The sequence below is a fragment of the Pleurodeles waltl genome, chromosome 10, assembly GCF_031143425.1.
Source record: "Pleurodeles waltl isolate 20211129_DDA chromosome 10, aPleWal1.hap1.20221129, whole genome shotgun sequence".
NCBI classification, from domain to species: Eukaryota; Metazoa; Chordata; class Amphibia; order Caudata; family Salamandridae; genus Pleurodeles; species Pleurodeles waltl.
Window position 1 is genome coordinate 1,064,841,523 of NC_090449.1, and position 27,023 is coordinate 1,064,868,545.

Genomic DNA, 27,023 nt, shown 5'->3' on the forward strand with positions numbered 1-27,023 from the left:
CTGGAAGATATATGTATGAACGTGGATTTCCTTTCTAGGTTGAGCAAGAAAGCTGGATCTCCGGATATCCTCAAGAAGAGTGAAATAGGCTCTTACGTACCCTGCTCTCGCTGCCTTGGCTTCCTCTGATGGAGCTACAGTTCTGTTCCACGCCTCTCAGTTGTCCATGTTCCTCTGTTTGTCACTATTTAATGCTTTAAACAGTTGGGCCTTTTTGAGGATACTATTCTCATTTTCAAAATTCTGACTCCTGATGCAGTCTTGTCTATGGTTCAGGGCATCCTGTATGAGGAAAGTATAACCATTATGAAGGATACGTATGCTGCGGAAGCCAGAAACTAAGTCTTGGGCGAATGTCATGACCAAAGATGGAGTCGGATCTTGCCACTGTTAGTGCAGATCTATGTAAAATTAATGGGAAATGTTGTCAGGGGGACTGGTTCTTTGAAGAAGGATGCTACGTTCACTTGGACAGAGAACACAGTAGTACTCGGACTCTTCAAAAGAGCAAGTGTTGGATCCTCAGCGATTGAGGTCTGAGGAGTTGTCGCCACTTGATATGAGGCAGGAGGGTTAGTTCTTTTCCAGATGGAAAGTCCCTAGGATTCGCTTCTGCACATTATACATGCTGCAAACTGGCATCACCCTTCTTCAGAGACAGCTGGCCAGCTTCTGAGTTGTGGAACTACTCAAACCCTGCTTTGTGAGGCAAACATGTTCTCATTGATAACAATCGCAAATACTTTCTGTAAATCTTGAGTGAATAAAGCACAGTGGTATTAATGGCTGAAATCAGAATATGCCGCCTAACTGTTGGGGTTCCACAATATGTGAAAAAGCAGATTAACGAGGATGATGCTGAATTATCCTAACTGTAGCAAATAAATATTGGCCGTGTGTGTTGTCAAGTACAAACTAGTGTATTCCAAGATAGTTCTCGCAAAAGGCATTTGCCTTATTGGTGGTAATTTTGTGCTGCCATATGGAGTATGTGACTATTTTATTGAGCCCACTTCAGACATTTAGGTGTGAACTTTGCAAAACGACCTGACAAAATAATCGGTGAGTTTATGCTTTGCTCTATGTTGTGCTGGTTTCCAGGAGTTCTGTAATGCCAAGTTCTTTGCACATGGTACTTGTTACCAGATAGCTGTTCGAGAGTTTTTTTTCTTTTGTTTGTTTTTTGGCACATTTCACCTTCTCTGTTATTCTAAGGTGAGCTTGTTGGCAGAACCAGAGGCTTGTTATCTCGTCATATCTTTCACCAATATTTTTGGGATCAGACAGTGAGGTGCCCTGTTGCACTACAGTCTGCTAGAATAGTGTTATCTGACTTGCATGAGGAGTGCCGGTGACAGTGGCTTTACTTAAGTTTTGCCTTGCGGGGTAGTGCATCTTGGTAGTTGGCAGCAGAACGTCTGAGGAATACTTCTAACCACATATTCTTCACCTTGTGAATACCTCCGGGTGCCAGACCGGATCTTGATCTTTTTCAGCATTGCTCCTGTGTGCCAGCAGGTGGCGTTGTGTGGCTCCTTCTCAACGTCATTCCACCCTGGAAGTGGCACCAGAGCTACATATAAGCTCCACTCCTACATGCTGACGTTCGTCCAATTCGTTCCTTGCTTTCATAAATAGATTCAGAGCTCGGTCCCTCACTTCTTTCTAATCTCTGCTTAGATTTTTGTTGTCATTATTCTGCAGTGCAGTTACAAGCAGATATCTTAAACAGCGCCCCATTAGGCCCGCCTCTGGTGTTTAGCCCTCGTTGCATGACTCCAAGGCTTTCAAAGACTGCTCCAGAATGAATTCTAAGGTATCCGGGGACCGTAAAGCCACACTGCGTTTCTACTCACTGGGGAAAGGTGCTTAAATCCCTCTTTCGGTCTAAATCGAGGGACACAGTACAACTCTTGAGGCCGTTCTTGCAAAAGATTCTCTTTCCATTCAAAGTCTTCAGGAAAGTCCAGGTAAAAGAAAAGTGAGAAGTCAAAGTGGGATTCCTCCCTGTCCCGCCACCATTGTCCACAGAAGTCACGCAGACATCAGGCTGCCTCTGTCTGTCCCCTAACAAGTACTGATCCAGCAACTTGCCCCAGTGCACCCTGAGTTTTCAGGCCATTTGGTATCGTCTCAGCAGATAGAGGCTTTCAGAGAAGCCATGTTGTACATATTTGGCACCATTCTGGCCCTCTCTGGTGTGCTGGATCCGAGGAGCCCTCCAGACCCATTACCCTAGGTGCATCCTTCCTCTGCGCTGATTTTTGCCTCTTAAACCCACAATGGGGTCCGCCCAATTCAACATCGATCCTGGCACCACAGCTCACGCCAGTCAATATTGGCTCTATCTTTAAATGCCAGGGCAGGCGAACTCACCAGCCAGTGCCAGGTGGATCACAAATGACTGCTACACCCAGAGGTGGCGTGCAGCATCTTCCAGCAATGAGCCAAACCCTTACTTGATCTGTTTGCAACATCTGAACATGCAATGTCAACACATTGACGTATTTGAGTTTCTGAAAAGCCTCCCTAATGGAGATGCATTGCACTTACAGTGGAGCTCAAGTCTCCTATATGCCTTTCTGTCAAATCTCCTGCCCAGAGTTGTGAGGATCATGAACGACTGGTCAAACTCATCCTAGTGGCACTGGAATGGGCAGGAGAGTGTGCCCCCTGCAACGTCCGGCATGAATATCCGCCCTCTGATCAGGCTGTTGCTTTGGGAGGATACCATGTTGCAGCATCAGGGCAGGGCCTTGCACCAAGGGCTGTTCAGTCTACACCTCTGTGTGTGGAATTTGACCAGCTTCAATTGACTGCTTTTGAAGTAGTGGATATCGTCCTAGGGACCTGGCATTCATCTTCAAAAACTGTTTCCGCAGATATAGGTCATGTAGTGTGTATTTGTAAAGTGCACTATCACCTGCGCTGAGTTCTTTTATACCTTGGGCCAATTTCTGTGATCACTAAATAGCCTGGCATATTATATAAAATAATTGCTCAATAAGTCTCTTTAGATGTCCCTGCTTAAAGCCTTATGCAGGTATGGGGGACAGAAATCACCTTTTCCTTTTGAAGCTGCCAAATTCAGAATGGACCACTTTCTCAGTTTTAACAAATGTATAGAAGATGGATGGTGGGAACAGAGAAAAGGAAGATATCCTTATATTTTGTGAGGGGACTTGGCTGTAAAACTGGATCGGTCCAGGCATGCAGAGGATTAGGGTCAACCCAAATTCATAGGACCACAGTGCATGCAGGAGAGTGATTCACAGGGATGAATGACATTAAGTTGCAGCATATTTATAAAGATTGACATACCAGAAAAACACCACCATAGCTAAAGGTGCAGATTTCAGGAGGCTGTCCTCTGCAGTGGTGATCACCAATCACCCATGTATCTCTCTTGAATCCGAGGCATCAGGATTGTGCAACACTAATGAAGTAATAGTTGCGCAGCCTGGGCAGACATCCCTCAGTTAATAAGAATTACACAGATACCTGCTCCTCAGTGATCCAGGACTGTGCTCCTGTCTTTCATGACTGCTCTAAATATATAGGATAGGTGTGTGGCTTTTGTGTACATTCTGTAATACGGATCCCTTACAGGCAAAGTTCTCGTCTGTCGCACTGTTAAAGATAGTTGGATCTCTTTGCATTTTTTTGCATTTACCAGACCAACCTTCCTTATTTAAATCACTTGTTATGATGCATTTTCTTAAACGTCTGGTTCATATATTTCCATACCAGCCTTTTGTGATGCTTCAGTGGGACCTTAATTTGGTTCTCACCTTCCTTTTGTGTACCTCATTTGAGCCAATGTACAACTGTCCGTAGCGTCTTCCGACTCTCAGAAGTCTTTCTCATAGTGAGAACTTCCACACGAGTGAGCTCAGGTTCTCAATATTAAATGGAAACTAACTTCTCCAATGCCATTTTCTTCGCCTCCTACAGTTTGAGGGCACTACAGCCTCTTACATGCCCAAATCTCCTTCTTTTTTTTAGCAAAATCAGTATTTATTACATGCTTCTTTTCTTGGCAATTTTTGGGCAGGTGTTTTAGTTGGCCTGGTTTCTTTGTGATTAATCTCTTGCCAGGTGCTTTCTCCTTTTGGGTTGTCTTGTTTTTTCAAACCTTCCTCGGGGGTGGTCACACCTAAAGGCTATAAATCCAGTTGCTTCAGCCGGAAAAGTTATGTCTGGTTCCATGTCTCATCTTTTACTATCAAAAGTGATGACCAGGCCAGTAGGCCTGACATATTTATTGTGAAATCCTTTGTTAAAGGCAATATTCTTAAGTGAGAGTTATATCCACAGTGTTAAAGCCTGCAAATATTATGTTACATGGAGTTTAATAGATTACATTAGCAGCAAGGCTTTTGATGTAGTTTCACCCCTTCTGACACATTTTGGGGCAAAAAGATTTGTACCGTGGCAGTCCTTGTTAGTCATTTTTAGGAATGCTTTGCATTGTTTTGACAACTTCGAGTTTGTGCTGTATACAGGTTCTTGTAATGAAATGAATTCATTAAAAATACGTACATGTGTGCATGCATCCAAAGAGGTACTTTGAGTTGGCTCTCTTGAGCCATTGGTCTGTTTGAATGATGTTAACATTCTGCTTCCACAGATGACACCATTCCGGATTGGGTCAGACCAATTTAGCGATTTGGTAAATTGCTGTAGATTGACAACACTTTTTCCTGACCGCCTGTGCGCATCTGCCTAAAAATGTGTGATTCAGGGGAAGGGCTGGGACAGTCCTTTAGTCTATCATTTCCTTCTTTTATAGAGCCCTATTTTCATTGCTTTTTTTTTCTGGTGGTATGAGGCCAGTGGAGGAAAAAAAATCATAAAATCAGATTTTTAGACCAGGTCATGTTACTCTAATGCGGTCAGTTCCTGAGCAATGGCAGAAGACGTTCACTAGGGACAATTACTCCAACCTAAGTGTCCAGTGCCACACTTACTGGGGGGGGATCAGGACACCTAGTTCTGCTCACTCCTGCTTGAAACTTCAGTTCAGTGCTGACAGGTGGCACTTTCTGGGGGGCCACATTTCTAGCAGGAGGAACTGGGGAAAGAGTGGGCCAGTCTGTATAAACATAGATATGGCTTCTGAGGACAAGAACACAAAACCTTAGTCTGCTCATCTTCCAACTATATGTACCTGAGGAAAGTAACATTGTGGTAGGAACTGAAGTAATGATTATGGTGGAGACGGTCACTCAAATGTGAGGGGGTCATGTGCTGGAGATAGGAGTTAGGGTGTCAGGATGTGTATGATGCGGGTGGGTTATTGACATCTGTGGGGGTGAAGAAAAGTCAAGTTAACTGTTCCCTGTTATTGCTCTTCCCTGATGTAAGGTTAGATATCATTTGTCCTTTTACTTGTATTCATTGTTATGAACTGTTTTTCACTACAGATCTTGCAGAAATGTAATGCTTAAATAAACCCTTTGTTTAGTCCCACATAAACGCGGGGCAGATTCCCATCTAACAGTTCTCCACACAGCAGCTGTTCAGTAACAGTAGCTCTCAGTGTAGATTTTAAAGTCATTCTTTACACAGTTATAACCCTGTTGACACTTTAAACTCCAGCCTGTATTATAGTCTCTTGGTTTGTTTTGCAGGGGCTAGAGTTAATGCCAAAGACAACAAATGGTTGACGCCTTTGCACCGAGCCGTGGCCTCCTGCAGCGAGGTAAGACAGGTCTCCTCCTCTGTGACATCCATAGTCCTTCTGCAGCTGATGTGCCTGCCAGTCTGTGGCATGCGGTTACTTGGGAGTGGCTTGAGACAGAAAAATTGCTTCTTGGGACATTAAGAATAAATTCCCCAAATAGAAGGCTATCTGGGCAAATAGTAATTCCTTGAACAATGCACTTCCATGCAGCACCTCTCATAATACCCTTATGATGGACCTGTGTACCTGGCAACAAAGGCACCTTGAAAGTTGCACCAGCTATACGTTCGCTGCAGAGCACTAGCAGCTGTGGAGAAATGTAGACTCATGACACGGCTCAGTGTTCCAGTTACTCGGAATCAGCCCGCCCTTCTAGCTACCTAGTGCAAACCGAGCTATAGAGCAACTGAGATGTGTGCGCAATAAGTGAAAACAAGTATGCTGTTTGCGGACTAGAAAGGGGTGCTATGGTAGTGAGGTTTTTGAAACTATTGGTGGGGTCCATCACTAGTTCCTCTGACAACCCGCATCTCCCCTCAAACCCCCCCCCCCCCCCCAAAAAAAAAGAAACAAGTTCACTATCTGCATGACCGAAGTCCCTGAAAGCCAACTCTCTAAAGGTCAACACCAGCAAGACAGAAGTAGTGATTTTTGACAAGAACATCTCATGAAACTCCAACTGGTGGCTGCCTAAACTGACCAGCACCCACACCAGGAACCTCGGAATAATTATTGACTGCAAACTAGATAGCATAGCAACACCATCAGTGTATCCTGCTTCCACACTCTGAAGAGGCTGAGGAATCTCTTCATGTGGCTCCCAAGCATAAAAACTGTCATTCATGCCCTAGTCACCAGCAGATATGACTAAGGGAACACCCTCTATGCCAAGATCACCTAACAACTCACTAGAAGACTACCCAACATCCCGAACTAGGCATCCAGACTTGTCCTCAACTTCCCACACACAACTCACATCACACATTACCTCAGGGAGCTCCCACTGACTCCCCTTCCACAAATGCGCTCATTTCATACTCCTCATGAACACATTCAAGGCACTTCACAATTTTCACCCCACATGCCTGAACTGTTGCATTTCCTTCCACCAACCACTCAGACACCTCCCCTCTGCAGGACTCCTAATCGCACGCATCCCATGCATACACAGAACCAGATCAAGAGGACAGGTGCTCTTAAATCACTCCCAAGGCATGGAACACCCTCCCACTCAACATCAGTGTCTCTTACGCTCGTCTTGAATTTTGCAAGAAGCTAAAGATCTGGTATTTTAATTAACCAGCCTACCATAGGTAGGGCTGGGCACACACCCTGGCTCCGCACTAGGAAAGCGCTGCTGGTGACAGTGCACTTACAAACACACACAACACACTCTTGTATATTAGTTGAAGCTGTTTCTTCAGCGTAATGGCTTGGCCCACAGGTTTGATGTACTATGGAAAAACCTGAAAATGGCAGTGTTCCCCCAGAGCAGTAGAACAGGCATACACTACTCAGTCATTACTTTGGTATAGCACTGGCCAGCCATCCTTAGTCACCCAAGCAACTCTCCTTTGCCTCCAGAAAGAAGAGAATAAGCCCAACGAAAGTATTTGTGAGACCTAGTAGAGTAAACAATGTGCATTGACATTACTTTGTCCCTAGCTTCTAACACTTCCTCTCATAGTTTCCATTTTCATTCGATGGATACGACAGTTCAGGGTAAAAAGAGGATCAGTGTGGTGAAAGGAAACCTGCCTTCCTTCCATTGTTTGAGTAGGACATACACAACATAGATTTGGAAGGGCTTACTTTTAAAATTGGCCCAGAAAACAGTTCCCACAAATCCCCCACAATTAATTTTTTATTCCAATCTTCTCTGGCTGACCCACTCCTTCCTAGTCCATTAAGTTTCCTCTCACTTCCGGGGAAGAGGCCTTTGATCCAAACACATCATGATTTTCTCTCTTCCGCTAAGGTGAAGGTTACCACCCAGTGTGTATTGTGGCATCTCATAATCTGTAACATTACCACTAACATAGATAATTCAAAGAAAGTGGTAGCACAAGTCACAGTAAGAAGGCAGGAACTCGTTAAGAGAATTGGTTGATCCCTGTTGTACAAAGATGTCCTTCATTAACTTAAGTCTGCAGTCTCAACTGTTGCATCAATCAGTTCTAAATGTCATGTCGTTTTAATTGCAGGTCACACCAGGGCATTTTTATTTTCCAGTCTTTACAGTAACACATGTAACAGCACACGATAGGGAACACTTCTGTGTATAAAAAAAACTTCCCAAAGTTACTCATTCATTGTAGCAAACAGTTACCAACCTTTTTAGACGTACAATCCACAAACATGTCTGCACCTAGAAGTGCTTTGAATGTTTTATCCCAAACCTAAATACCTGAAGAAGAGAATTTTCTCAATTGGAAATAACTGGGGTCTTTGGCAATGTTTAAAAGAAAAACCGATAAAGAACACCCTTGCCTAAAACCTCTTTGAAGAAAAATCTCAGTATCAACACCATAAGAACATGCACATGCTTTTCTCTAGCCTGTGTATATAGGATTTTTAAGAAACTTTAGAAAGGAATTGGCAAATTCAAATGTATGCTAGAAAAATTCACACTAGCAATATTTAACCCTGTCAAAAGTTTATTTTTTATTTTTATTTTGTTTCCCCCGGAGTGCAGTGAGATAGCAGCTTTTCAAACTTATTTGTTTTTGTAGCGCAGTAATGTTAAGCAAGAGTCTTACAGCATCACTTCTGTTAGTTTCATAAAACCACTTATCAGGATGAATAATATGTACAATCATGTCGATTAAACGTCATTTATTACTTAAGACCTGCAGACTTCTTATCACCATTTAACAGAGAAATGTGATGGAAATGTTTGCTTAAGTATCACAACTAACAATGGTTCTGCAAGAGTTTGATAGCTTTGTGTCATAGATGTGCTTCTTGAATAAAGAGCACAGAAGCACAGAGTTCATAAGAAAAACTTTGATAGACCTCAACAGTGAATCTATCCAAATGAGGCTTTCTTATATTCTGGTTTATCAAATGCTTCAGGCACCTAACCAACAGTTATTCCACTGTCTATCACAAAGTCTTCTTCAATTTCAAAATTTGGAAGATTGACATTAGCAAATCATTTTCTGAATCATCTGTCACAGGGTTTAGTTTCCCCAGAAACCAATCTAAAACTCTGCAGAAGCAGTATTAATATCCTTGTTAGATGTGAAAGCTCCAACACATTGGTTAGTTACTGGTTTACCGAGTTCTACTTCCATTGAATTAGATTTTCTTATGCTAATGTTTACACTCTTCCCTCTGGTATACCTCTCAGATGGCTAAAGTAATCTTTGTAGGTCATTAACAGAGACACTGGAATTGTGTGGCATGGGGAGCACCAAATTATGCTGCAGTGTTGACTAAATTATGTTTCAAGAAATGCAAATTATTGCGGCATAAGGCAGCATGTTTTTCTATAGTATTCATTATTTTGTAACATTTACAGAAGGTAATACTGGCTGGGCACAAATTTCACCTTATTAGTACCAATTTAACAAGGAAGAACAGAAATAAGCAACTGTAACGTGACCAGTTAACCTTTGCGAAGGACCTTCCACTGTGCATGAGCACGTTGCCATGTTTTTAGTAACTTTTGATCCATTTGAGGTTCAATCACTTTTTTGGGTTAAAATCTGCAGATTGTGCAGCAGATAATGGATAAGTATCAGATCCCTAATTACATGAAAAAAGCTGCCGATGCAGACTCACCTTATTCCTGTGGCCTTGGGCATCACTTCTCTAAGCCGTGACCATCACCTCCCAAACCTAGTATGCGATCTGTGACATTCTCCACCTCTAGTGTATCAGTCCCATTTTCTTCCAAGATAGAACACTGATTTAATACTTAAGATGAACAATTGAGGAGCAAAAAGCAAACGCATCTTTGATATCCCCCTCTGCCAACTGGAAAGGCAAAGACCTCTCTCCACAAGTCGCTATATGAGTATTATCAATATGTAAACATGTTAGTCCGTTACGTAGCCCCCTTTGAATTCCCATTTCATGCCAAGTATATCAGAGAAGCTTTCTACTTAATGGCCAGTGGCCATTATCTGTACTGTATTTCAGTATTATGGCCCATACCAGACCTACTAATTCTGAACATGGTGATGGAATAGATGAATGAAAACTTTGACTACGCATATGCCTGTAGGCATCTTGGTTCTGATAAAACGAGAGGGCACTAGGCTGCAGTAAACGAAAACGTAGTGGAGCTAACTGGAAGATCACCTGAACTATGTATTTGAAAACAGCCAAGTTTTAAGGGGTTTCCGAAAGATGGGCAAGCTATTTTAGGTTTTCAGTTGCTTAGGTAGTGGAGAAGATTAAACCTCCTCTTCCCCAAGTTGCGGTTTTGATCTTTGGTCCCACTAAGTTGAATGAATGGGTAGAACGATGTGTTCTTCTTGTGGGAGCATATAGCTGAATACGTTTTTAAAAAAAATAGTTATTTAGGGTCACAGTCATGAAGGGCTTTGTGCGCAGTACACAAGGCCTTAAAGATGATTCACTTTTTTACTGATAGCCAGTGTAGTTTGGGTCAAGCATGAGATTTGTGTTGAAACTTTGGAATCTCTAACTCAAGCCGGGCAGCAGCATGCTGAAGAACTTGGAGTTTGTTGATGAATTTTTGTGTATTGCCATACAGGGTGTTTTTATTTTTCTTATTTTTTTTCTTCGGTCCACTGCTTTTATATGTCGAAGGAAATACAGGGGATTTTTTTTTATTATTATTCTCAAGGTGTAGACTCATGACGATGTAACATTGTTGGTTTGGTCTGAGATGGTCAGGTTCTCGTCCAAACGTAATCCAAGGTTTTTGACCGTTTTGGATGGAGATGGGAGTGTTCTGGAGTTGCAAGGCCACCAAGTAGGGGGCCAAAATGATGTCTGTTCCGAACAGCAGAACCTCAGTCTCGCTAAAATTCTGTTTGAGGCAGTTTTTCTCATCCAATATCCTTCTAATAGGCAGTTATGCAATCTACTAGCCACCTCTACGTGGTCTCTCGAGATGGATATCACTATGTGAGTGTCGTCTGTGTACGACACCTGGGAGATCTCAGAAGAGTAGATTAATCTGGCTAGAGGTGTCACGTAAATATTAAAGTGTGAACTGTTTTTTATCCCTATACTTTGTAGATGGGATGGAAAGTAGTGTTGAGTCAAAGAGGAATCTTGTTTGCTGAAAGTTGTAATTCTTTGTGGTGTACTAAAGCTTTTTCGCCAAGATCCCTTTAGAGAGATGAAGGCATTTAGGTGGACCCACAGAGGTCCCTGACCCAGATGTGATTACGGGTTTTCTACTATATGGCTTTCTTCTCTCCCTCTCCTGTGGCTTTCTTCACAGCACAGGTCCCTTCCATGGATTTGATTGAGTGTGGTACACAATAACTTCCTTATTTTGAGGTGATGCAGGATAGTCCACAGTGGCTGTACTGACTGCGAAAGTGATTTAGATCATTATTTTGTGGTGCATTGGAACATTCTTCAATTCTGGGTAGTGTTGTGGCTTTTTTCTGCACAAGGGACCCCTTCACTCACAGTACTCTAGGTGATGTACAGTGCCATCTGTCCCTGTGAACGTCCCTGCCACATATGTGATTATAGTTGGTAGACTATGGTTTTTTTCACCATAGAGACCTACACCAATATGATACTAAGTGGTGTAAATTGGCTTTCTTTAATGTGGATGTTACTTTTCTCTTAAAAATATAGATAGCCTTTGCAGAATAGTTTTGTGACTGCTGGTGGAGCTTGCCGCCACGTAGCCTCCATGATTTGTTGTTTATTTGTGTGGCACATTATGCCTCAAAACCCTGAGTGGAGCTATATATCTATAGGTAAAGATAGGGCCTGATTTAGATTTTGGTGGATGGGTTACTCTGTCACAACGGCGGCGGATATCCTGTCCATCGAAATCCCATTGTATCCTATGGGGTTTCAGTTTCGGCGGGCGCGGCTATTTGTCAACATTGTGACAGAGTAAACTGTCCGCTGAAATCTAGATCAGGCCATAGTTCTTTAAGATGTAAGTGGTAGCTTTTCGCTCTCAGCAAGGAAAATTCCTCATGCGCACAGTTCGGTGTCTCAAGGCCGAACTCCCAGGCCATAATGAGGCATTCTCAAGACTAAGAATAGAGGATGTACTGTGCATAGCAACACTGGACTGGAACATGGAAAAAACCTTACATTGTGTAAGCTCCTTTCACACTGTCCAGCCCACAAATCTGTACTTGTTTGGGTTAAAGATCTCTTCATAGTGACTGAAAGGAATGTGGGTCTTGTTGAGATTCAGTGCTTGCAGCAGGAACCAGTACTGTATCCATGAGTCATGTAAGGAGACTGTCTGGTACTCTTAATGGAATTGGTGCTCTGGCGACATCTAGTCACCAACTCCTCCATCCTCAGTTTTGGGAGCTATGTAGAAGAGTGGATCCAGTTCTAAGTCTCTACCTTGGACATCAGTCCCTGGTTTGTCTCGTATCGGCACCTGGACGTGGTTACAGCCACCTAGCCCTCAGATGTCAGATCTGACGCAGACCACGGGAAGGCCCCTAGGTACTGAGCGGACAACGTTCTGATCCTGCACCTTACCATTTGGTGCAAGAACTTGCCGGGTATGATCTATAGTCCTATGCTATGGGATACAGCACTCTGGTACCGACTGAGCGATATGTTACTCAGGCGCTTGATTTCTTGGTATAACTAGTTGTAAGACCTAGTCAACACTTCTTAGTCCAGAGCAGTGAGTGTTCAATCCCAGCGCTTTGTACTGTTCACTGTTAAGTAATGGAGTGTGTGAGGCACTAGTGCTGCTTCTTGCCTGGTAACTATATTTGGAGCTCCCAAGGGAAGAGCACTGGCTCTTATGCGCATGCCTCCTACCTTTCTTTTACCCCCAGTAACCTTTCTAGAAGGGTAAGAACATGTCGCTGCAGCGGATAATGTGAAGCATGCCCAAACATGAATAGCATAGTATGTAGGTGAGCAGCAGATTGTAGGTCTGCAAAGCCTGCGGCTTCGTGAAGCATTCTATGGACCAGAGTAAGCGACCTTTGCATTGCACCTCATTCGTGGAGCTACCACGCTTAAGTCCTTCCATGCTGCTAAAGTACTCACCAAGCTGCCAACCTGTAGAGAAACCGCATGAGGACAGCGTTCATGTACCTCACCGCCATTTGATGTTGATTTCCCTTTAAAAGCCATTGTGCTTTGACCATTACAGCTTAAAGGAAGCCTGTTTTTTAATTTAAAAAAAGTAGCCCATTATACCATTGCTTCTATTATATCTATAAGCACAAATGGAACAAATCAGAGACTGGCACATTCTTTGGCAAGTAGTGAGAGTCTGAGTTTAAAACAGTGCAGTACAATGCAGCGCCCTTTACACTGCACTTCTGAGTCAGTCCAGTGTTCCAACAGTTGGCAAAGCTTCAGATACAGACATGTTTGTCATCTGACTACTTTGAAGAAATAAATACCCTTAGGAGCTATAGAAACGCTGCACTGTTCTTATTGCGCATCCTGCCTTTACCCGCTGTTCTTCTCTTTCAGGAAGCCGTCCAGGTACTGTTAAAGCACTCAGCCGACGTCAATGCCCGAGACAAGAATTGGCAGACACCCCTGCACATTGCTGCTGCCAACAAAGCTGTGAAGTGCGCAGAAGCCCTGCTACCGCTGCTGAGCAACATCAGCGTATCAGACCGCGCAGGCCGGACTGCGCTGCATCACGCAGCTTTCAGCGGCCATGTGGAGGTATGGCTTTTACTTACATTACGGCATTCACTGATTACCTTCTGCCCACCTTGCGCTTCTCAACGAGCTGCGCTTCTCAACGAGCTGTGCTTCCCGGTGAGTAGTTGATAGCTGTATCACGCTGCTTTCAGTGACCTCGTGGAGCTGTGGCTTACACCATTGCATTATGATTACCTTCTGCCCACCCTCAACAATCAGTGCTTCCTGGTGAGTTACCTTCTGCCCACCCCTGTGCTCCTCAACACTGTGCTTTCCAGTGAGTTACTCTCAGGCCCACTCTTGCTCACCTCCACACTCTGTACCGTCTGCCCACCCTTGTGCTCCTCCACACTCTGTGCTTCCTGGTGAGTTTTCTGCCCACTCTTGTGCTCCTCAACACTCTGTGCTTCCTGGTGAGTTACCTTCTGCCCACCCTTGTGCTCCTCCCCATTCTGTGCATCCTGCTTTTTTCGGCCCACCCTTGTGCTCAACACACTGTGCTTCCTGGCGAGTTATCTTTAACACTGTGCTTTCTGGCGAGATTACCTTCTGCCCACCCTCGCGCTCCTCAACACTCTTTGCTTTCCAATGAGTTACTGTCGGCCTGCTCTTACACTCCTCCACACTCTGTGCTTCCTGGTGAGTTACCTTCTGCCCACCCTTGTGCTCCTCAACACTCCGTGCTTCCTGGTGAGTTACCTTCAGCCCACCCTTGTGCTCCTCAACACTCTGTGCTTCCTGGTGAGTTACCTTCTGCCCACCCTTGTGCTCCTCCACACTCTGTGCTTCCTGGTGAGTTATCTTCTGTACACCCTCGCGCTCCTCAACACTCTGTGCTTTCCAATGAGTTACTGTCGGCCTGCTCTTACACTCCTCCACACTCTGTGCTTCCTGGTGAGTTACTGTCTGCCCACCCTTGCACTCCTCAACACTCTGTGCTTCCTTGGAAGTTACCTTCTGACCACCCTTACAATCCTCAACACCCTGTTCTTCCTGGTGAGTTACCTTCTGCCCACCCTTGTGCTCCTCCCCAGTCTGTGCTTCCTGGTGAGTTTTCTGCCCACCCTTGTGCTCCTCCACACTCTGTGCTTCCTGGTGAGTTACCTTCTGCCCACCCTTGTGCTCCTCCACACTTTGTGCTTCCTGGTGATTTATCTTCTGCCCACCCTTGTGCTCCTGAACACTCTGTGCTTCCTGGTGAGTTACCTTCTGCCCACCCTTGTGCTCCTCCACACTCTGTGCTTCCTGGTGATTTATCTTCTGCCCACCCTCGCGCTCCTCAACACTCTGTGCTTCCTGGTGAGTTACCTTCTGCCCACCCTTGTGCTCCTCCACACTTTGTGCTTCCTGGTGATTTATCTTCTGCCCACCCTTGCGCTCCTCAACACTCTGTGCTTCCTGGTGAGTTACTTTCTGCCCATCCTTGTGCTGCTCAACACTCACTGCTTCCTGGTGAGTTACTTTCTGCCCACCTTGCTCTCCTCAACACTCTGTGGTTTCCGGTGAGATATTTTCTGCCCACCCTTGTGCTCCTCCCCAGTCTGTGCTTCCTGATGAGTTTTCTACCCACTCTTGTGCTCCTCAACACTCTGTGCTTCCTGGTGAGTTACCGTCTGCACTCCTCAACACTCTGTGCTTCCTGGTGAGTTACCTTCTGCCCACCCTTGCGCTCCTCATCACTCTGCTTTACGGTGAGTTACTGTCAGCCCGCTCTTACACTCCTCCACACTCTGTGCTACCCGGTGAGATATCTTCTGCCCACCCTTGTGCTCCTGAACACTCTGTGCTACCCGGTGAGATATCTTCTGCCCACCCTTGTGCTCCTGAACACTCTGTGCTACCTGGTGAGATATCTTCTGCCCACCCTTGTGCTCCTGAACACTCTGTGCTTCCTGGTGAGTTACCTTCTGCCCACCCTTGTGCTCCTGAACACTCTGTGCTACCCGGTGAGTTACCTTCTGCCCACCCTTGTGCTCCTGAACACTCTGTGCTACCCGGTGAGATCTTCTGCCCACCCTTGTGTTCCTCCACACTCGGCGCTTTCTGGAGAGTAGTCTACAGCTACATTACGCTGCTTTCAGTGGGCATGTTGGAGTTACTGCAGTCACCCTTGCATTACAGCATTAACTGATTACCTTCTGCCCATTCTTCAGCCCATCAGTGCTGTGATCCCCAGATGAGTATCCTGGAATGTATTAATTTAAGTGTTACCAGGGCAACTGGTAACTTCATTTTACTTGGGAGATTGTGAGTTCCTTTGAAGAACATCTCTTCAGAAGTGCTGCCTCGAGGGGTTTGTTTTTAATTAAATATGTAAATAACTTTGTATTCAGCCTAATTCAAGACGCTTCTCGACGAGCTCCGACTGATGTGAATTGAATCCCTGCCGGCCGTGGTGTGCGGGGAAAGACTGCAGAGACGGGACATGTGATGGTCCCCACATGCATGAATGTCTTTCCCTAAACTGAAATAGAGCACCAGTCACCAAAACTCGCAGCCATTTTCTTTAACTGTTTATGAAATAAAAATATGTTCCACTCGTTCACCACAGCAGCGCTACTGAAGTCGCCATTGGAACTCGTATCTCCAACTCGGAATTAAAGCCGAGCCCACAGATTCTTTCATGTCATGATTCAGACTCCACCCTGGGAAGTTTATTTCAATTCATAATCACTGAAAACCTTTGTGTGGGGTGTCAGAGCTACCCCACAACCCTAACATGAAGCACAGTGTTGCATGTGCTCTTTAGTTTTGAAGATCCCCAATCCCGTGGCTCTGTCCTGGTCTGTTCCATATAAGTATTTTTGGAAACAGTGTGCCTATTCACACTGTATTTCCTATTTTCTGCTGTTTGCCAGTTGTGAGGGAGGGGACTGGATTCTGATACAGTTGTCAGAATGGGAATTGGTAGAGACTAAGTCTGTATTTGCTGCACATCTTTCTCCCTGTGCATTTTTTTTTTTTTACCTTGTGGAAGGAAATAAACTAGGGCGGAGTCATGTCCTGTACATGAGCTTCAGTGAGATGTGGCCATGAATCATTCATGTTGTACCTGAAGCTGAAACAAGACTCAGAAATACTACTTCTGATGTTCCCGACTCAAAAACTAAAAGGCAGGAGTATGCCTAGTATATTATTTTACAACAGAAGATTCTACAGTCTTACAAGTAAGTACTGTTTTTCTTTTCTGCTGGCACCGGGAGCTCTAAGAAGAGAAATGTTCACAGCAGTTTCAGTTCTGGAAGTTAAAATCCCTTCGGAGTAGGCTAGGGCACCTAAAGTGGTGCCCGACAACATTTAAATATCTTGGGATAAACATATATCATAGCACAGAAGATTTAAGAGACGGGAATTTGGGGAGGGCGCTAATCTCCATAAAAGGCTCCCTGCAATTCTGGAATAAGCTCCCGCTCTCGCCACCCGGCAAGGTGGCGATTGCCAACATGTTGATCCTACCTAGACTGCTATATTATTTTGCGGCCCTGCCGATACTTATTCCCAAAAGCTTTTTTGGCAATTTAAACACAGCTCTACTGCAGCTCATCTGGGGTGGAGGCAGAGCTCGGGTGGCACTAACCACGCTACAGCGCCCGCTAGATAACGGCGGCCTAGGAACCCCTAATTTTGAAAGATACTATGCAGCTGCGCAACTTCAGTGGGTCCAACATTGGATCCACAGACCAGAGCAGGCAGAACCCATGAGCTTAGAGCCTCGGCGGAACGGGACCCCCCTTATAAACTGGCTGTCGTCTAAGCCCCCCAAAACGGAACAGGTCAACCCATTGCTTGCAGTTGCGCATGTGTGTTGGGCTAAATATGTGCAAAAAGGAGCGGATAAGTTTCCATACTCCCCACACATACCACTCAACTACTTATTGGTGGGGACAGCAGCCGGAATGCAAGCTGCGAGGGTGTGGAGTGAAGCAGGAATACAGACAGTAGGAGACTGCTTTGAGGATGGAAAATTAATGTCGTTTGAGGCTCTCCAGGCCCTCACGGAGATAAGCCTGGGTCAGTTCCTGACATACCACGCTGTATGCCACGAAATAAGGAAAATATGGGGGCAGGAATTTTGGAACCAGCGATTTCCCCAGTAATTCACCAGCTTTTACAATATAATGACCAAACAAAAATAATATCCAACTTATACAAAACACTCAACAAGACTCCCGAACCACAGGCGGGGAAAGCCTGGGGGAGTTGGAACGCAGTACTCCCCACCCCGATCCCACAGGCAGATTGGCCAGAAGTCTTATCCCACACCCGCGGTGTGTCAAGGAATCCCAGATTTAGGTACACTCAATTCAATTTCATGCATCAAACATATCTCTCACCAGCCAGGATAAAGCATATATTTCCCGATTCTGAGCCAGCATGCCCAAGATGCAAAATACCATCAGCACCCTTCTACCATATGGTATGGGATTGCCCTAAAATACAAACGGCCTGGGTGGAGGTGGTAGGGGAGGTATCTGAGTTAACAGGGCTTGCATTGATAGTAGAACCCAGGTCCTGCCTACTGGGTCTGAGAAAGAGACCAAAAAAACAAAGATACCTACACAAGTTTATAGACTTAGCCTTTTTAATGTATAAAAGACTAATAGCGATACACTGGAAAGCCCCCAAGGCTCCCGACCTGAAATCCTGGCACTCTCTAATACTACGGTGGGCTCGTACTGAACACCAGGTACTAAAACGTATGGTACGCGAGGGGAGACAACACACAGGGTGCACCACCTGGGGAGATCTGGTAACAAAATTGGAGGCCAAAAACTATGAGATGCCCCCTTGAATGTGGGAACACACACTTGCAATAACTACAACACAAATGACCCTGCATCTCCCACTACAAAAATAAAACCCAGAGGACACCCAGGTTCCACAGCATATGCGCATCACCCCTATCCCCCTCTCTCATAGCTACATACCGGCAAATCTCTGTTACTGTAGTACCAGCGATACACGAGGAGTAGGAAACATGGGCAACTGCCCGCATTTATTATTATTTTGAATGGTGCCCCCGTTAATCAGCCAGGGAACTCTAACGCATGCAAAATAGGGCCCACACTGGTCACGGGCGAATACCTTCATAAGATAAATAGCAAGGGTAAACTCATGGCGGGTGTAGTTAGAAATGATACTGTCAAATTGGAAGTGATCCGTCTTGTGATTATTGGGAGGGTTTGTGATGGTTAAATGGTTTAGTTACCAGATATTGTACTGGGTTATCCTGTGGTTGAAAATTGAACAATTTGTATTACATGACTGGAACATAAAATCAATAAAAAATATTTAAAAAAAATAATAAAAAAAATCCCTTCGGAGTGCCACTGGATGTGGTGGAAATTTGAGTACCAGCGTAGGAAAAGGTCTATTGAGGTTCTTTGCTGCTTTGTGGTCCCCATGCTGAAACCTTAACTGTCTCGCACCTTCGCCCCATGATGCTCGGCGTCAGCGTTTTTACAAGTCAGCCTCTGGCATCATTACTTGACCCCTGTAGAAACCATTAACGTCAGGTGGGCGCCCTCAATGTCTAGAGGGTCTCCAGCATCAGACCTCAACGTTGAAGAGCCCGCGAGGCTGAGGTAGAGGGTGGTGAGAGGGGTCCTGGGCCCAAGCCTTCAATGCTGACAGTACATGGTTGGGAAGACAGCTGGGATGTGACTCGCTGTGGACAACAGCACAGCTGGAGTCTGAGGACACTGGCAAGGGGGTGCGGTTCGACTGCTGCCTTACCGGCCAGTGACTCGAGTGTGAAGGCAGAAGGTCCCATCCATGCCTCAGATCGCTGGGTCTCAAGAAAGCGGGTCCGCAGATGTCTGTGGCATGGTGAGTGTTGATGACTCCCAGTAACTGAGAAGCCTGACTGGCAGAACAGGTTTTGCTCCCATTTACTGCGACACAGTATTTTTGAGCATCCCACAGAAGACTGACATGTCTGTGCTATTGCACTGACTTCTTGTTCACAGGTTTGACAATATCTCAGTAGGAGATGATTGGATGAAGAAGTCTGCAGTTAGCTCTACATGTCATTAAAGGGTCAATGAATCTTCGTTAGGGACAGGACTAGGATTGGACGTAGCCCGCATAATTTGGTGTGGCATGTATCTGCGAAATTGCAGCAGAAATATGCGGAATTAGATTAAAAGTGTAATACAGCCTTTAGTTTTATTTTCTTAGCACAAAATACACCCTTGTGTCCAAAATGCACCCTTCGATGCATTATGCGCTAAGGAAATGGCACTAGATGCAACAGAACGCGTATTGCAGCAGCCGCTCCTGACTGCTGAGTTTGTGTTCCCTGTGCTGTTGGTGTAGGAACGACACAAGTGTAACTGCGTGAATGTATTATTTTGCGTCAGCGTCGTAACACAATTACCGAAATTACGCCTTTGTAGTTAAATGTTTGCCCATGCCTAGACAGTACCCCTTTACATGCCATATGAGTAAGAACCTAAGGCTTTGTATGGTTTAGGAATCTTTCTGCAGATACCACCTGACAAAGAAACTAAGTGAGCTCCAGGGTGACACGTGGCAGTTGTGTGCTTTTTGTGCAGTAGGCGTGGTTGCCTAATGTATTTGCAGTATTCTTGTCTTCTGCTATATTTCAAAGCTTTAATTCCTTCATGCTCTCTCTCCTTCTTTGCTGTGGCATAGGATGGGCACCATGGATCCTAATGCGGGAGGGAAGTTGGTCCCCTCCTCCACTGCTTTGGCTGTGTAAAAAAAATAAAAAATAAAGCTGTAATGGAGGTGCAGTGGGCGCCTCAGGCCCACAGCACTTGTAGCCATGCTCCTGCTTCTTGGGAAGGTGTGGGCTAACTGTTCTCCTGAGTGTTTATAGATGCCAATAAAGATCCAGTGATAGGCACAAAAGGTGACTTGCATGTAACACAACTACTCTATCCTGGGTATCCTAATTAAATTCTTCAGCAGCCCTAATCTGTGTTGGAATGAAAACACGTATTGTTTTTTTGCTTTTAGTAGCTTGTGAAAGGGCAGATGTGAGTCCAGCTGTCTCCACCCTATTCTTATGCTGTGGAGCTGCCGGCTCTCCTAAACTGGCATTTTTCCTTTCTTGCAATGTCTTTTCATTTTATCTTGTTAAGAAAATGATAAGCATTGGTAAAGCCAGTTGGTCTTGCTTTGCCAGTGGTGGTTCGCTCATGGTGTAGGCTTTGCTAGATGCTTGTTGGTTGCGTGACGAGCATTGGTAGAGCCATTAGTGCCTGCCCGAAGAGTTCCTTTCTATCCTTCCAAGATGGATGCCCAGTGCATCTAGGAAGCAGTTTGCTTTGACTAAGTTTATACTTTGAGTGGCTGCAGTCAGAGCCCGCATGGGCTGGAGGAGGGGGTGACATCAGGGAGACCCTCATGGGCCGGCAGAGTGACCGAAAGGGGAAGACAACAGCCTCTACTCTGGCATGTAACTCCCACGAAATGCCATGGCCCCCATGGACTGTATTTGGTGGAGGCTAGCACAGTATCACAGGAACCTCTCCCTGAAAGTGTACAGATAAACAGTGATTATTACGGTTTCACTTAATTAAGCACTTAAGTGTTTAGGTGTAAATGAAATGTACCGCACTATAGAGTCCTAAGTAAAGTACATAAAAAGAATGGACATGAGCAAGCAAAATAGAGCAGTAGAAGGCTTTCGTGCAATGTGTACTGTCCATGAATATAGGTTGTATATTAAAAACTTAATAAAAAAAAACCAGGTTCTCCACTTGTGCTAAGGGAGACAGCACAGTGATTGTGTGTTTCAAACTTACGGAAGACTGTAAGAGAAGAGACAGAGCATGTGAAAGATTAAACCATGACTCTGTAATATTTATAAACAGAGGGATACTGAGTAAGTTTCTTTTTTTCCCTTCAGTGAATGGGACACAAAACAGTTCAAAGTTATGTTTCGACCTCAAGCAAGAATAATTAAAAGGGTCAGATTCAGGGCAGAAGTCTGGGACATTGTGAAGGTGTCATGCCTTTAGAAAAGACAATTTAATAAACATGGGAGCATCCTAGAGACTAAAGTCCACTTGCTTCCCTTCAGGGACTAATGAAGGTAGCTAGATAATGTGTTGTCTGAGGGTTATTTGTATGAAGAATAAAGAATGAATACATTTGCAATATAGTTGATAGGGTGAGTCCCTAAAGGCTGCAGGTAATTGTCTTGACAAAGAAATCACTTACAGCCTATTTGTGGCATAGACATGTAAAGGGGTGGAAATATAAACCATTGTTTATGGATAACTGAGCCCATTTATTTTGCAGAGTGACATGATTAACAAATCAAGAGGAATTAACACTCGCCCAGCTCCTGGCAGAGATGGCAGGACAGTGAAACGTCCCAAAATAAAACTTTCAGAAGAGAAACCAGGGTGGGATGTGTACAGCACATCTAGCCACCCAGCTAAAAATAGAAATAATGTAGACTTGTGCCAGCCGAGGGGTATGCACAGGAGTCGCTGTACTCCAGGGAGCACGCGTGTGTTGGAAGCCCAGCATCAATTTCTGTGGAGTTCCACCAGTCCCACTGAGGACAGAGCGGAAGCATTGCTCTACTGGGAACCCAGAAAGAGACTCATCTAGGCCAACAAAATAAGACATCTGCTGTGAAGTCTCTGTAATAGGAGGGGCTTAACATTTGTGTCATATACATGGCCGCTAACTTAGCCAGGAACTGGACTGTATAAGAGAGAAGGGACATTCCCAGCGGACGGACAGCAGTAGATTTACACAAACAACTCATCATTCCCCTATATTTAATCCCACTCGTGTACAGTGCTAACAAGCAAAGCAGAATATCTGATGTTTCACAAACAATAGTGACAACAAGAAAAATTCTAGTGAAAACAATAAAAATGCTTCCTTGAAAGTGTACATTTATAGACTGGACGCCGAGCGAACAGTGTGAACAGTGGAAAGAGTGCCTCACCTCCATGTGCGGAATATGCAGCTGGCTTTTGTGGGACAAGTATCTGAAGCCTGAGGCAAATAGTAGTAATTAAAAGGACTTCAAGGAGAATTCTACTGGGTCTGTATCCCCTTGGTGGTGAGAAGCGGCAAGATTTGCATCACAGATCAAAACAAAGCAAGTATTTTAAACCACAGAGTTTATGGAACCATGCGAGGTGGGATGGGAAGAAGAATCCTCCAATAAGGAAGTGTTAATGCGCCCTCACCGAGTTGTAGAGCACTTATGTCCCCTCTTCAGAGCCCGGAAGCGACACTGCATTAGCAGACCCTATCCTGGGACCAGGCGGTCCAGGTCACCCAGAGAAACTGGTAGTTTTTCTGTAGGAAGTAAAAGGAGAAGGGAACTTATACTTGGTTTCTAAAGGGGCTGGCTGAGACGCAGCAAGAAATTCACTATATCGGATAAATACTTATTGAATACTCAGCTAGCATAGCAGCCACCTGGAATTGCCTATCAAGGCCCCAGCAATGCATCCCTTTATGCTTTGTGAAAATCCTCTTCACAATAAAGCGTATAGTTTTATAGTGTGGCTCTTTCCCCTTCTCTACATTGCGGGTATCGTGCCACCTACTTGGAGGTATCTGAAACAGCTTCTGTACCAGGTAAGATAGCGCACCAGCTCTCCCCTTTAACTGGCCATCTGCCCACCTTGGAATACATTCCACAGTGTAGATTGGAGGCTGATTCCCTTATACTCTGCAAAGCCCAGATGCGGACCTTTGCTGCAGTGCTCCTGTGTCTTTTTAGTTCTTCCTCACAGTTTTCTTATGCCATCAGGTCCTGTAGCTCATGCCACAGAGCTCCAGCTTTAAGCCATGCACATCATGCCAGTGACTTTTGCAGCATCTGAAAACACATGACCTCTGTATCTCCATGAATGGGTGTGAGGCACCCAGGAGCCAAGAGCACTCCAGGGACCAGACTTTCTCCTTGTCTGGAGACTCCAAAGTACGGTTTATTTGAGCAGAGCTTCGCCGCCTGGGCTTGGAAGTCCCAAGCTGCCCCAGGAGTGAAGGGTAGTGCCAGTCTCTAATTCTGGAGCAGTGCTGAAAGCCATTTCATCAAGCGGTCAAGCCAGTCACCCTTCATGGGGGACGAGGGGAGTGGAATTGGAGATCAAGGATCAAATCTCTTGAGTTTGGTTTGCAATGTATCGGGGAAGAGACATGTCATTCACGCCTAACTTTATAAGTAGACCCATTACCAGGCTCCTCTCCCACCCCGTGGGTGAGCCAAGCTCCCAGGCGGCAGTTGAAAAAGAGGATGCCACCTAACAACCAAACCAAGAGAATCACCCAAGGTACACCTTCAGCACCCCCTGAAACACAATAGGAACACAACAGATCTCAGACTTACCATCTTGCACCGTGCTGACCCCTCTGAATGCTGAAACCACTTGTACACTCTGCATGTCTGGAAGAGCAGGGATTAATTTCAGGTACCATCTCACCTCCGCAGGGTTCTCAGGACACCATTCCTGTGCACTGGTCCCTTCAGACACACCTCGCTGTGCTCCTTTGATGGGTAACACGCTTCAGACACTTCAGATAATTTCAGCCACGTACAGCTGGATTAGGAGGTTCCCAACCTCTAGCAGCTCTCCTCAGATTTGGTTGTCTCCATGCTGTCCTCTGCTCAGACTTCTTTGATGCTTTGAGCATGAGGTTCATGGCAAAATAAACCACTGGTCCCTCATCTTGAAATCCTATTACAGCTGTCAGCCGTTCCTTGCCTATTGTATTGTCAAACCCCCCCCTCCAGATGACTTCAAGTGGTATAGCCCTGTTTTTGTAGTTGAAGTTAATTGCCAGTATGCTTTTCCCATATTTAAGATGTGGACTTGGAACGTGCTTTAAATGACACACTTATGCTGAGGTGTGATGGCTCAGTCAACTAATACTCTACATATACTCCAGGGATCTGTGTTTTACCTTTTGGTCGCAGGTTTAAATCCTGGCTAGCCTACTCAGCCTTTCACCCTTCTGAGGTTGATAAAATGAGTGTCACTGTAAAAATCAAGAATGTGCTATCTGTCAGCACCAAGAACCTACTTTGGGGCAAACATTCACTTTACAAATGTGCTTTTTTTGTGTTCATGTTCAATTGACATTTGTCCGGCATTAACTGCTTCAAATATTCCATTATCTACACATAGACAGATGTGCAGTTCTGTGAATTTATGAACATACCAGTGATGGAGAACTAATATTGCAAGTGACTCGTCTTTCTGTTTGCTGTGCTCTTAAACAGTTTGGAAAGAATGCACCCCTAAACTGTACCTCTGAAGCACTGAGCCATTTCGTTTGAAATTGTGGCCAGTGCTTTAGGGTGCCAGTGTGTGCTGCCACCAGCGAGTGTCTTTTTTTAATTTCTTTTTATTGTGGGCAGCTGAGCCAGTAGCCGCTTGTTCGACGGCCTTCTCTACAAAGAGAAAAACAACCTGCACTGTTGTTGTCCGCAAGGTTCCTTAAACGTTCATCTCAAAAGCTGCCACCAGGATATCTGTTCACACCTTCCTCATGTATTGCTGTATCTAGTCCGGGCAGTAGAGCTGCTGCCGGTATAGGCAGAGTACTGTTCCGCTCGGCAGGACTGAAAACCTTCCATTTGCAAAGTGACCGCATTTCTGTACCTTTGACCACCCCATTACCGTCCCTCTCTGACTTGGAGAAGCGGCCTTGTTTTAGATGTCAGTAACAGTACAGTAACCATCCAGACACCTCCCCTGTAATACCTTACCACAGCACATTCAGTTTTTTTTTGGTCGAGCCTGCAAGCGCTTCTGACCTGTTGTAAGTATTGTGGGCTTTTAACCACGCCCATCACTTTCACTCGCTTGTGGGCTTGCCTTTCAAAAATCCTTTGTTAGGATTGGTAAATGCTCTAAGTTTGTCTCACCTTGGGCCGGTTTTGTTTCCGCCTTAGAGGTCTGACGCTGTTATGTGGGTAATTGCACAATTGCCCATATACTTCAGCGTGGGCAAACTGCTTTCTTCTGTCTCTCCATCGCGCTCATGCTCGTGGCAGCCATGGCCATTGAATCGGCTCGCACTTCGGTCACCAGCACTTCCTGCCCGTCCTGCACCACCCCTCCCACATGTTCCTTGTTTTCTTCTCCTGTTGACTTTGAGCTTTGCGCAAGGGGGGGTTCCTGTAGACCTTGATTTCTACCGCCACCTTCACTATGCCACCTGTGCACCTGCTGTTTTTGTGAGCCCCGATTCTCAGCACCATCCTGCTGTACATTATGCACAGCACATATCGTTTTGAGGAAATTTCGAGTTTTGGAACTTAATGGCGGTATTTTCTTTCCTTGTTTTCTTTCACTGTGTGGTTGTAGGCGGTCGTCTTCATACTGGAAGTTAAGTAGGAGGTCGCACACACGTTGCAGGACAGCAGTGTGCTGTTTTCATATATCAGGGCTGTGTGGTTCATTTCTCATTACAGACCTGGATGTTGCTTTATTGGTGCAGGTTAGTTGAGATGCATGGCAGTTGTAAGGTTGATTTTTTTTATTTTTTTTATTTTTTTTAACTGCAACGAAGTTGGATGTTTTTCTCTATTCCTGAACAATTATAAAGTTGTTTTGGAATTGCCGGGCAGTTATGGGTTTGGCTTACATGCAGTCCGTTGCAGTGGTAGCATTATTTTGTACTAGCTCATGTAGGATTTTTAGATAGGTATTTCAGTTACCAATATATTACAATGTTAATTGCATACAAGCTGGCAGCACCTGTAAAAGATCTATACATTGTTTCTTAATAATTACAGTGCAGTTGTGGAATTACTACTGACCTGTAATAAGAAAATGGCATCACTGCTCCACAGAAATAACTATTGATGCTTTCTGGCACAGTATCATAGGCAGAACATGGCAAAAACAACAAGTGATGGACGGAATGCTGAACATTGTCAAACACTCACCCCCAGTCACAGATCTGGGTTTAATCCATCGTTCTTTTGCTCACCATGCCACCCCAGTTTGGACCCAGCCATATGCAAATCAGTCTTGACCCTGTTCCTCATGGGAACAGTCCAGACCGAACTGCCAAGCCAGGTGCTCACTGGACCGGAAACAAGCATCCTGGGACCGGTTTCGGGGTTTCACCCCTCATCAGCCAGGCTAGCTTGAATCCATTGGCATGGGAAGCACGGGACCCCTGGACGGAATGCTGAACATTGTCAAACACTCACCCCCAGTCACAGATCTGGGTTTAATCCATCGTTCTTTTGCTCACCATGCCACCCCAGTTTGGACCCAGCCATATGCAAATCAGTCTTGACCCTGTTCCTCATGGGAACAGTCCAGACCGAACTGCCAAGCCAGGTCCTCACTGGACCGGAAACAAGCATCCTGGGACCGGTTTCGGGGTTTCACCCCTCATCAGCCAGGCTAGCTTGAATCCAGTGGCATGGGAAGCACGGGACCCACGTCTGGGCATACCCTTCCCACTTAGGGCGACAAAGCAAAAACAACAAGTGATGGACGGAATGCTGAACATTGTCAAACACTCACCCCCAGTCACAGATCTGGGTTTAATCCAT

General features: G+C 45.2%; 1 protein-coding gene across 2 annotated transcripts in view; it reads left to right on the top strand.

The window, feature by feature from the left end:
* ANKRD28 (ankyrin repeat domain 28) overlaps window positions 1-27,023 on the top strand; it is a 496,481-nt gene that overhangs the window by 234,316 nt on the left and 235,142 nt on the right. For both annotated transcript variants that reach the window (XM_069212092.1, XM_069212091.1), the window contains exons 4-5: window positions 5,634-5,704; window positions 13,319-13,519. In XM_069212092.1, coding sequence (XP_069068193.1) covers window positions 5,634-5,704; window positions 13,319-13,519 — 272 coding nt within the window. The remainder of the gene's footprint in view (window positions 1-5,633; window positions 5,705-13,318; window positions 13,520-27,023) is intronic.